At 44.8% G+C, this 12,578-nt stretch overlaps 1 protein-coding gene across 1 annotated transcript in view; it reads left to right on the forward strand.

Annotated features, from left to right (window-relative positions):
* The window catches only part of LOC121304163 (POU domain, class 2, transcription factor 2-like), a 41,673-nt gene extending 35,725 nt beyond the window's left edge, over positions 1-5,948 (forward strand). Inside the window, exons 5-15 of the mRNA XM_041235132.1 lie at positions 430-636; positions 1,181-1,286; positions 1,655-1,746; positions 2,266-2,409; positions 2,819-2,960; positions 3,050-3,201; positions 3,314-3,502; positions 3,989-4,037; positions 4,181-4,337; positions 4,557-4,630; positions 5,268-5,948. Of these exons, the coding sequence (XP_041091066.1) occupies positions 430-636; positions 1,181-1,286; positions 1,655-1,746; positions 2,266-2,409; positions 2,819-2,960; positions 3,050-3,201; positions 3,314-3,502; positions 3,989-4,037; positions 4,181-4,337; positions 4,557-4,630; positions 5,268-5,629 (1,674 nt within the window). The 3' untranslated portion in view covers positions 5,630-5,948. The remainder of the gene's footprint in view (positions 1-429; positions 637-1,180; positions 1,287-1,654; positions 1,747-2,265; positions 2,410-2,818; positions 2,961-3,049; positions 3,202-3,313; positions 3,503-3,988; positions 4,038-4,180; positions 4,338-4,556; positions 4,631-5,267) is intronic.
* The last annotated feature ends 6,630 nt before the right edge of the window (positions 5,949-12,578 follow it).

Below are 12,578 nucleotides of genomic sequence, written 5' to 3' on the forward strand. Positions count from 1 at the left end.
CGCCCCCCGGGTCCGCGGGGGGAGGGGGGTGTGTCGAGTACGATCGACCCTGGGTGACCGGGTTTATTATTATGATGTTCCCCAACTCCCCCAATGACAGTCTCCGTCAAACCCAGACTCGCCCGACAATTTACAAGAAAATGAGACGCGCCGGACAAATCCGCAAAATAATCCTTTACCGTCAAGCGGTAATCGATGCGAAGTCTTTCTCTGCGCGGCCTGGTTTAGCGTGTGTGTTAGGAATGGAAGTTCGGACATCGCTATGTTGTTCGGAGTGCTTGCTTCTCTCGCTTTCTCTCTCTCTCCGCACACTGCTAATCTGTGTCTTTCTCTCTACTTCTCTCTCTCTCTCCCCTCCCTTCTTTCTTCCCTCTCTCCCCTTTCACCCTCTCTCTCCTCTCCTCCCCTCTCTCTCTCGCTGTCTCTCAGTTGACGGCTCTCTTGCCCGCACAGCAGCAGCTCTTGTTGCAGCAGGCTCAAGCGCAGCTCCTGGCTGCAGCGGTGCAGCAGTCCAATGCAGCCGCAGCCGCGCACGCAGCTAATCAGCAGCAGCAGCAGCAGCAAAACAGCAGTGAGCAGACAAGCAACCCTCCACCCCAACTCACCCTGTCTCAGCCAATCCAGCTCACTGCCCAAGTAAGTGTCCCGCCCCCTCCCTCTTGCTTAACCAATCGGCCCTACAAACAGGTAGCCTGAATCTGATTGAGTCCTGTGTCAATAAACATGGTATTTGAGAATGGATTTCATTTATTCTTTACCTCCTCCCTTTTTCACCCCTCTAATTCCCTCTATCCTCTCCCTCTCCCATCCCCTCTACTCCCTCTCCCTCTCCCATCCCTACTCCATCTCCCTCTCCCTCTTCTCTCCCTCTCCCATCCCCTCTGCTCCCCTCACCTCTCTCCCTCTCCTCTGCTTTCCTCTCCCTCTCTCCCTATCCTCTCCTCCCTCTCTCCCTCTCCTCTCCCCTCTCCTCTCTCTCCTCTCTCCTCTCTCACTCTCCTCTCTCCTCATCTCTCTCTCCTCTCTCCTCTCTCTCCTCACTCTCCTCTCTTTTCTCCTCTCACTCTCCTCTCTCCTCTTCTGTCCTCTCTCTCCTCTCTCCTCTCTCTCCTCTCCCTCTCTCACTCTCCTCTCTCCTCGCCTCTCTCTCCTCCCTCTCTCCTCTCCTCTCTCCTCTCAGGATGTCCAGCAGTTGCTGCAGCTCCAGCAGCTGGTCCTGGTCCCAGGGCATCCTCTGCAATCACCTGCACAGTTCCTGCTGCCACAGGCACAGCAAGGACAGCAAGGTAGGGGGCTTTTCTTCTACACAGGCACTGCAGAGGCAGCTCGGTAGGGGGGCTTTCAGAATTTACATTTGAAGATATTGGAGGGAATGGGAAGGGAGAGAGGGAAGAGGTAGAGAGGGGAGAAGGGGAAGGGAGAGAGGGGAATAGAATGGAAGAGGGGTGTGTGTGTCATTTCAGTGTGCGTTTTATTTCAGTGTGTATGTGTGTTATTTAAGTGTATGTGTTTTATTTCAGTGTGTGTGTGTTATTTCAATGTGTGTGTGTTTTATTTCAGTGTGTGTTCTTCCTATTCCAGTGCGTGTATTTCAGCTAATCTCTGGTCTTCTCCCTCACAGTAACCTTGTGTTTCGTTTCTCTTTCAAATACAGGCCTGCTAACGACACCAAATCTAATTCCACTACCTCAGCAAAATCAAGGGGGGCTCCTGTCCCCCCCTGCCAGACTCAGCCTCCCCACACAGGTAAGAGAGCACAGAGTCCACTAGGGAAAGGGTGCATGGATGAACCCTGATCTCTTTACAGCGTCACTGCCCAGGGTGTGTTCCCATACACTATCCAATCCCTATGTTCTCAATGTCAAATATACTGGACACTGGGCAACAAAGAGATAAAGAGTAACGCAGGTTGGATCAGCCGCGTGCCTTCATGCTGTGAGCTGCCTCTCGGGGGCAGGCTCTGTGTTGCTGGCAGTACACTAGCTGTGCACTAGATGGCGCTGGGAGAGGACGGTACTTTAAAAAGCAGCGCGATACGGCTCTGAATCTTCTGTTCATCGCAACTAGTGTCTTCTTCTTCTTCTTGTTTGTATTCCCTTTGTTTATCTGTTTCAGTCTCAGAAGTGTTGATCCTCCTGTGGCTCTATAGAGCTCTCAGAACCACGTCTTCTTTCTAAGCACAGTTGGTACACCAGAGTGTAACCATTAACCCCTCTCCCTCCCCTCTCCTCTTCCCCCTCGCCCCCCTTCTCCCCTCTCTCCCAGCAGCACGCTCACAGTCAGGTCAGTAAGTGTGCGGAGAGCCAGTCCTCCTCTGGGGGCCACACTGAGGAGCCCAGCGACCTGGAGGAGCTTGAGCAGTTTGCTCGCACCTTCAAGCAGCGGCGCATCAAACTGGGCTTCACTCAGGTACTGGGATCAGAGAGAGAAACTGAGACACACACTGAGAGACACACACTGAGACACATACACTGAGAGACACACACTGAGACACACTCTGAGAGACAAACACTGAGACACACACACTGAGACACACACTGAGAGACAAACACTGAGACACACACACTGACATACACTTAAGATACACACAGTGAGATACACTGAGACACACTGAGATACACAGTGAGATACACTGACACACACTGTATCAAACTGGCCTTCACTCGAGTACTGAGATACACAGAGGCACACGCACAGCAGAGGGAGGGGTGTTCAGCTGATGGGACATGGTGAGGTCATTCTCTAGCCCTCGGAGGGTGTGTTCGCGGTGGCTTAGTGGCAGATGGGGGTTGACGTGTTTACTCATGGTGCACTGCAGGGTGACGTGGGGCTGGCGATGGGCAAGCTCTACGGGAATGACTTCAGCCAGACGACCATTTCTCGCTTTGAAGCGCTGAACCTGAGCTTCAAGAACATGTGCAAACTGAAACCACTGCTGGAGAAGTGGCTCAACGATGCAGGTGAGACCCCCCCCCCCCCCCCCCCCCCCCCCCCCCACCACCCTCTCTCTCCCTCCCTCTCTAACCCCCTCTGTCTCCCCCTGTCTCAGAGACCATGTCGATGGACACCACTCTCCCGAGTCCCAATCACCTCAGCAGCCCTCCGCTGTGTGGGTTCGAGGGGCTGCCTGGCCGGCGCAGGAAGAAGCGCACCAGCATCGAGACCAACGTCCGCGTGGCCTTAGAGAGGGCCTTTATAGCGGTAAGGGAGCAAGCGAGTGTGTGTGTGTGTGTGTGTGTCACTGTGTGTGTGTGTCAGTGTGTGTGTCTCATGGTTTTGACTGTGCCCCTCTCTCCCTCTCTCTCTCTCTCAGAATCAGAAGCCGACCTCTGAGGAGATCCTGCTGATGGCAGAGCAGCTCACGATGGAGAAGGAGGTGATCCGCGTGTGGTTCTGCAACCGGCGCCAGAAAGAGAAGCGCATCAATCCAGCCAGCGCCACCCCTCCCCTCCCCAGCCAGCCAGCCACCCCGCACAAAGTCCCCTGCTACAGCCCACATATGGTACGATCCACCCCTAACCCTACCCCACTGCTACAGCCCGCACATGGTACGATCCACCCCTAACCCTACCCCCCTGCTAGAGTCTGCACATGTTATGATCCACCTCTAACCCTACCACCATGCTACAGCTCGCACATGGTATGATCCACCCTAACCCTACCCCCCTGCTGGAGTCTGCACATGGTACGATCCACCCCAACCCTACCGTCCTGCTGTATACCACACATGGTACAAGCCCTTTATATAAACTCTACCTGGCTTTTACAGCTATTACAGTGTATTGCCACCAGGGGGCATGTGTGCTCTGTTAAAAACAACCTACAATTCAATTCAAAGAGGACTCACAATTACTGTGTCCTGGTAAAAGCACAGCACAGTTTAGTAAAGAACAACCCCTTCTCAAAAGACAGCAAACTGTAACTTCTTCACACACACACACACTTGCTGTTTTTATTAAGACCCGGCTTTGTCTTTCTTCTGTTTCAGATTTCCAGCCATGGATTGTCCCAGGCTGTCAGCAGCCTCAGCACAACAGGTAGGGGGCGCTCTCTCCTCTCAACACAATACCACTCCCTCCCCTCCCCTCCCCCTGCTAGTAACCAGTAATTGAACTGGATTCAATTCATGTAGGTGTCTCTGTGTATGTAACCCTCTCAATTTCATCTCTCCTCCTTTCAGTGACTACAATGTCTTCGGGTATGGGCTCTTTAGCTCAGAGTGTGATTAGCTCTGCTCCCTCCCCTGTGACTCCTCCCCCCAACAGCAACAACAGCACAAGCATCAGCCCCCACAGTCACAACCCCCTGGGCCTGCCGGGCATCAACCCCAACACAGGGTGAGTTACACCAGCACCGACACACACTGCCACACTGAGACTGAGACTGAGACACACTGCCACACTGAGACTGAGACACATTGACTAAGTCTGGGAGCCCTGGTCTCTGTGTCTGCTTGTGTGAGTCTGGGAGCTCTGGTCTCTGTGTGTCTGCTTGTGTGAGTCTGGGAGCCCTGGTCACAGCTCTTCTGTGTGTCTGCTTGTGTCTTTTACCTGCAGGAGCACAATGTTGGGTGTCAATGCAGGGATAAACCAAGCCCTAATGGCTAACAACCCCTTGGCCACCATACAAGGTTTGTGGAAAAAATAAACTAAACCACACCGTGTGCCATCTCCCATTAACCATTTCACCCCCTTAGAAAAGTTTACCGCTGTATACACACACACCCTGCCCCATGCTTTACCCATGAATTTACTGTGCATTGTGCCTTAGCTGACCATGGTTTCACCTCTCTGTGCTTTACCGTGCTTTCACTGTGCTTTATCACACTGTGCCACTGTTTCAATGTTGAAATCAAGTTTTGTTCAGTATTCCTAAATCAATTCCAGGCATAGAGAAAGACTTCTAGTCGCAACGCTGGTCAGTTAGTTAATGTATTAAGTTTATTTTAGTATTTCGTATTTAGTATTTGTAACCCTGAGTTAGGATTATATTTCTCGGTCAATTTCTTGGGCAGGTGAAAGACTTGTCTAGCATTTATAATGCTTCAATACAGCAAGACAGCTCACTCCCAACACTCCAGTACTCAAAGATTCTCAGGCTTATTCAGTATTTGCTTGTTGATTTGATCAGGCGGTTTACCCATTGAGACCGAGAGGCCTCGTTCACAAGGGGGTCCTGAAAACAACAAAGGAGAAATACGAATTCAAATACAACGCAAGCGACACAATAAAACGTGTGTGCTTCATTTCTCCTGCTTCTTGTTTCAGCCCTGGCAGCCACTGGTGGGCAGCTGTCTCTTTCCAGCCTTGACGGGAGTGCCAGCCTGGTCCTGAGCAGTGGCGCTGGCACAGCCGGCACTCAGAGCATCGTCTCCTCTCCTCTGTTCCTGAACCACGGCGGGCTGCCCCTCCTCGGCTCCAGCCCCGGCGTGGGACTGATGGCTGCAGCTGTGGCCGCCAAAGCCGCAGCCGCATCTCTTCCTGTCATGAGCTCCGCCTCTTCTTGCTCCTCCACTTCCTCTGCTTCTTCCTCCAGCAGCGAGTCAGCACAGAGTCCGCCCATTCTTGGATTAGGAGGAGTTTCTGCCTCTGAAGGGGCGGGGGCTAAGGCGAGTGACCACACCCCCTAACCACACCCCTACTCCCCCCCCCCCCCCCCCCTCCTTTGTTGGGTTCTTCAGAACTCTGGCCATTTAATTTTCTACAGCAAAAAAAACACCCAAAGAATTTTTTTTTTTCTTTTTACTGTGTATTGGTTATCGGAGATAGGGCCAGCCTGAAAGTGACTTCTCTTAAACTAAATGGAATTAAAAGAAGGGGGCTGGCGACGTGCTGGTAAAAGAAATGGAGAATTATCTGTTTCCGCAACGGAGAGGACTTTTAAAAGAAGAAAAAACCAAACACACACAAACGAATGCCAAAATTTCACACCAAAAAAAACTAAACAAACGAAAAATAGCTTTACCCAAAGGTTCTGTATATAGTCATTTCTTTCTTTGTGTTTGCTAAAAAAAAAAAAAAAAAAAAAAAAAAAAAAAATAAATTTTGTGTTTATGTTATTACAAATATTGTTTCTATATTTTGGGGTTTTTATTATTATTATTATTATTATTATTAAAATACAAAAATTACATATAAAAACTATATTCAGCTCAAGTTGGAGAATAAAAAAATGTAGCTAAACAGTAAAAAACAAAAAAAAAACAAAAACACAAAAAATTTCAAAAAAAACAAATTTTGTTTACTGTTCTTATATATAAAAAGATAATAAACGGAAAATGAAACACAAAATATATATATATATATAGATATATTATATAATATAGTTATGATTATATATAATATATTTATATCTTTTTATATATAGAAGAATTATAAAAACCAAGAAAAATATATTTCATGCATTTCCCAAACAAACACAGAAGACCTCGTTGTATTAAGTTTCTGCTCCTGTTGCTACTTTAAATAGTGCCTGTCGCTTCGGGATTGAAAAAAAACAAAAAGCAAACCAACCAAACATCTCAAGACAGGAGAATACAAACCAAAAGAAAAATAAACCAAACCAAAACGGTGGCATTGAACTTACAAGATTGTTTGAAAAACGAGATGAGATTCTTTTCCAATGCTGGGAAATCTGAGCGGCTATCTTCTTTCTCTGTTAAATGAATACCTCATATAAAGTATTAACTTTCTGAAGCCAGCAACCTAAATATATATATATATATATATATATATATATATATATTATAGATATATATATATATATATATAATATCATACTGTACAGATATATATATGCCGTGGAGAGGCAGTTTCCATGAACGTAAGAAAGACTTTTAAAAAGACAGATTGGTTTAGTGGGAGGATACTGGCCTCTCTAGTTTCAGAGCTTTAACTGGCTTCTCGAAGAAAACTTTATTACAAAGAAAAATGTTTTTCTGTTTTCTTTTTTCTTTTTAAATGTGTGGGTTTGTTCGTTGTCCCGTGAACCTTGATGTTTTTGTGCCGTTTTGATTTCATCTTCGGATACCAAAGCTTTCTCTAAATCGCAGAGGAGAACATTTCAGCCACGATGAAAAGCGGAGAGGAGAAAAAAAAAAAAAAATATATATATATATATATATATATATATATATATATATTATATAGAATATATATATATAGATATCTTCTTCTTCTTTTTCTTTCTTCGTTCCTGTTTCAAGTCTCTTGTTTGTTCTTGTTTACGCGGTTTTTATTTATTTATTGTTAAGTTTTTGGTTTTCTTTTGTCGTTTGGTTTTTTCTTTTTCTTTTGTTTTTTTGTTAGTTCTTGAAATTTGTTTTTTGTGTTGTTTTAGATTGCACCCTTTCTCTTTGCCTAGAGGTTGAGACTGAAAAAAAAAATTATATATATATATATTCCTTTTATTTAGGGAATATTTGATTGACCTCAGAATTTCTTCTTCAGATGTTGCTTTCCTTAGTTGTGCTATAGATAGCCTATCAGGTGGTTGGAAAATACTGTGAAACTTTAGCTTTTCGAGTTTTAGATTTAAGGAAAAGAAAAAGGTAAAAACAAAAAAAAACACACACCATAAAAGCTTTAGCATGCCTGCCGGCTTTAGGTTGGGTGTGAATTGTTTTGAGAACAAGGGTGTGGTTTGGAGGGGTGCCTGGGTGTGTGTGTTTGAGGGAGGGTCTGCCTGCCTTCCCTGCCTGGGGGTGGGGGGGGGGTGGGGGGAGGGGGAGGGGGAGGGGATGGGGGATTGGGGATTGGGGAACCCCTGGGCCGAACCCCCCTACCCTAACGCCGCGCGCTGCTCCTCTATCTGTTTTTTGTGGGGGGAAAAACACAACAAAAAAACAGGTTCTTTTGAAACAAAGGAAGAAAAAAACAAGAAAACTTCTCAACATGCTTTAGACGGAATGTAACTGTTAGTGGTTCTGCTTAGTTTTTATAGAAAGAATCTGTGTTCTTCTCTGCTTATATTGCTAATGTAACAAAAAAACGTTGTTGTTGATGATGATGATGATGATGATGATGATGATGATGATGATGATGACTTGATTTTAGACCAAAAATATAACTGTCTCTCCTTATTTTTTATTTTTATTTTTTTTATTATTTTTTTTTTTAAACCATGCGGTGGAGGCAACAAACAAAAAAACTAAACACAAAAAAAACCCAAGAAGAGCTTGAATAAAGAACTACCGGTGAGCAAATAATAATAATAATAATAATAATAATAATAATAATAATAATAATAATAAAACATCTTTTTGATGCTGAAACACCAAAAACAAATAAGTAAACGTGTTTAGTAAGGTCTAGTCTTTCGCTGTTCCTAGGGGTTACTTTTAAGTACCGGTGGGTTTAGTATTAATGTTTGCAGTGTATTTATCAATGCTTTTACAGTAGTATATCAGCAGTTACCTTTAACTCGTGATGATCGCTGATTAAATGACCTTGTGCTGGTTTAAGCCTGGTTAGTTAAACCCAGGGCAGAGTTAACAGCAAGTGGTGATGAGGCTGTGTTTGATTACCAGCCACGACTTCACAGTTAGGCCCAACTAAAAAACACCCCCACACCTCACACACCTCACACACCTCACACACACACACACACCCTGCTCAACCACAGAGACAAACACACACACACACACACACCCTGCTCAACCACAGAGACAAACACACACACAGATACACACCCTGCTCAACCACAGAGACAAATACACACACACACACCCTGCTCAACCACACACACACACACACACACACACACACACACACCCTGCTCAACCACAGAGACAAACACACACACACACACACACCCTGCTCAACCACAGAGACAAACACACACACAGATACACTCCCTGCTCAACCACACACACACACACACACACACCCTGCTCAACCACACACACACACACACAGATATATTTTGGGCAGAGATTGCCTGCCATACCATAATACACCAACTATACATAAGCTCACCTCCCAGAAACACACTATTGTGCTTCACACCTACCTACCACCCCGCCCCCCATTTCAATAATATCCCAACCAGCCGTGAGCAGACGCTCCTTCATTAGCCTGCAGTAACAGATAATAAAAAGGCTGCTTTTGCATTCTTCCAGTACGTTGTCGCTACAGATAACAGAACCAAAAGGGTCTAAAAAAAAAAAAAAACACTTTGTGTGAGAGTTGAGCGAGGGGAACTACGCCTAAGACGACGACCAAAGCCTGGCCCCACTGTTTACGAATAGAAAGCTTTACACAGCTATGAAACCAAAAATAAGAATGATAAGATACTTGCTGTAGCCACTGCCTCTGCTGCTGCGAGCGGGCGAGCGGTGTCGGAGTTGCGGACTGATTTCGCCCGCTGGTTAGCTAGCTCGCTGCCCCGGCCCCGCTCGTACTGCTTGACTGCTCCTCAATATTTTTATTTTGCTTTGTTTTTTTTCGATATATATATACCTCATGTACTTTGATGATAAACCAAATAGATTAATGCTTTAAAAAATGGGACACGAGAGGACGGGGGGACGGGGTACAGGCGGCAGATTTCAGCAAGGAGCGCGACGGGTTACTGATTTGATGGGGGCGGGGGGGGGGGTCTGTAAGAGGTCAGGGTGTGAATTTAAATCACGCTTACTCCTAAATGTTTGTCTGTTTCGTTTGTTTTTAAGTAAATGTTTTATGTTTTCTATTTATTATTATTATTATTATTATTATTATTATTATTATTATTATTATTATTATTAGTAGTTATTAGTAGTAGTAGTAGTAGTAGTATTAGTGGTAGTATTTTGGTCAAACAAGTATAGTAACATTTCACACCCTGACATTCTTCTGTGAAAAGTGACGCTGAAAAAGTTTTTCAAATATAAAAAGGTGTTGTTTTAATAAGAAGCAGAACCGCCCTTGCTTTGCCTGGAGCCCAACCTGCCCCCCCGCCTTTAGGGATTTGAAAAATAACCGCCGGGCAATTACCTGGCGAGATTTCTATACACTGCTAGCGCTGTACCGGGCTTGCCTCGGACCAACAGACAGGGCAAGAGAACAAGACTACATCAGCGCCAGTCAGGGTTCACTGTTTAAATACTGGATTATAGGGTTCTCTTCCACAGACAGCAGAAGCAGTTCTATCACTGCTAAATACCCGAAGCAGCGGTTGATAGTGTTGACGGGGGGGTTTTCTTCGGCTGTTGAGGGTAATTGTTACTTTGGTCTGCCAACATCAACTACTGCAGCGCTTTGTTTATCTTTTTAAAAATAATTTAAACAGTTGTAATAATAATCATAATAATAATAATAATAATAACTAGGAGATTGTGCTCGTTCAGTTGAACATTTATTTGTGTGTTTAAATGAACAAGGATTTTTAATTATGAAATTGTCTCCATTAGATAGTACAATGCCGATAGTATTTCAGTAGTGGACTTCAATGTCCTTAGGGAAAAACAGACGGCAGCGGTTTAAAAAAAGGGGGATTTAAAACAAAATCAGTATTATTATTCTTATTCGTATTATTATTATTGAGTCTTCGGAAAATTCAGCCAGATACTGGTTGGAGTTTCGCATACCTCTGAGACTCTGAGCTCGTCTGTTCCACAAACGAGAATAACAAAGTAACAGCGAGGCGCCTGGCGGTGCTTACAGGTCTGCCCCCTATAAACACATCCCTTTCTTTGATTGTTATTAGTTTGTGTTTGTTTTAATGTAAAGCGATCCGCACCTTCTTGAAGTGTTGTGTAGTTTGCTAAGATGGTAACGATCCGCACTGGCTGCTGAGTATCTGGGGTATACTTCCAAGAACGACTTTAAGAGGAATATAGACTGAAAGCAGTTTGTGAAGGTTTTGTTTTCCACTGAAGGAAACCTGTGTGATGCCAAAGTATTGTAAATAAATCTTATCAGCGGGAGACAGAAGTTAAAAAAATGCTTATTTTAATCAATTTGACTTATTATTATTATTAGTTTCAAAAACATAACCGTGTACACTGAGAGGTATATTACGTTTATTGTTTTTTTTTTTTAGCAATGGTTATTTTGGGAATAATTTCCTCTTCTCGGCAGAGCTTTCCAGTTAGAGGGTCGCTAAGGGAAGTTTAGGGGAGAGCGGCAGGTCCGTTAGGGGGTCTGTGCTGCGGCACAATCGCAGCGCCGCGTCGCTTATCTTGGCTGCGTGATTTCCATTGAGCCGCAATGGCGTCTCCTAACACCAGAGCGCTGCGTGGCGGGGCTGGCTGGAGACTGCGCCGTTACTCTCTCCGCCTCTCCTGGGGCTGGTTGAGCTAAACACAGTGAGTATTTACTTCTGCACTGAAGTGTACGTTTCCCTTTCACCAGAGCACCGATTGAAATGCGTTAGACAGCAACGCAGTGCAGACTCACGGACCTCTCGGGGTTGTGCAGCTGGTGAAGGGATTTCAAAGCGGGTCTTCAGTTCCGTGTGGGTGGCTGCCTTGGTGCCGAGGCCACGAACTGTCCCTCTCGCTGAGTTTCCAGCGAGGCTCTGCTGGAAAGCGCTTTCACTTTTGTTCGGGGTGGGTTATTATGTATTATTTATTTATTTATTAATTAACATTACTTCAGAAGAACAGAGAGAGATTTATTTTTGGGAGCCCTTTTCCCCTTTTCGTCCCTGCGCCGGGACCCTCCGTTCTTTTTACTATACAGCTTGAATCCAAAGGAAAAAAAACAAGAGAATAAAGTTAGTACATTTACAAAAAGAGAATAAACCAAAGAATCTTATTTACTACTGTGGACTGGAAGCACTCACTCACTCAGAACGCCGCTACCTGGTCTGCTTTCTCGTGTTTAAACAGCAGTTACCCAGCATGGACAACTTGGACCTCACAGCAATCCAAAGCGAACAAAAACAAAAAAAAAAGAAAGAAAATGTATATTTTTAACTATTTGTCAATGGAAAATTTTAGCTTCTCGTAAATATGATTATGATACTACTACTACTACTAATGATAATGATAATATTCGTAAACTTGTAACTTTGTTCTTTAGCTTTGTGTTTTCAGTTTTTTTTTTCCTTTTCGATTTTGAGGGAAAACGAAACAAATAATAAAAGTACAATAAAACAATGTAGCGTTAGAAAATAGTTTTTTTTTTTTTTTTTGGTCGTCTGTCTTTTCTATATGTCTCTTTGTTTAAAAAAATAAATACAAATATCTGTGATTATAATAAATGTGGGGGAGTAATAATAATCAGTAAAACCAGACAAAACAAGGTTCCTGCTGTCACTTGTAGCCTTCACCCCTTCAGACTGAGTCGTGTGAAGGTTTGTCAATGGGGGGTCTGACTGCTACTTCACTTATATCCAGTGTGCATCACTTTGCAATTTATAACAGGCGAAGTCCAGTCTGGTTTACAAGTGGGGAAGATTTTCATTTAGGGGGCGGCCTATAGTCTGGAGGTCGCCGGTTCGAGTCCAGGCTATTCCACTGCCGACCGTGGACTGGAGCTCTCCGGGGGGGAGGCGCACAATTGTCCGGGCGCCTGCGGGCTTGCCTGTAAGCTGCCCAGAGCTGCGTTGTCCTCCGATGCTGTAGCTCTGAGGTGGCTGCACGGCGAATCTGC

This window comes from Polyodon spathula, chromosome 37 (assembly GCF_017654505.1).
Source record: "Polyodon spathula isolate WHYD16114869_AA chromosome 37, ASM1765450v1, whole genome shotgun sequence".
Lineage (NCBI taxonomy): Eukaryota > Metazoa > Chordata > Actinopteri > Acipenseriformes > Polyodontidae > Polyodon > Polyodon spathula.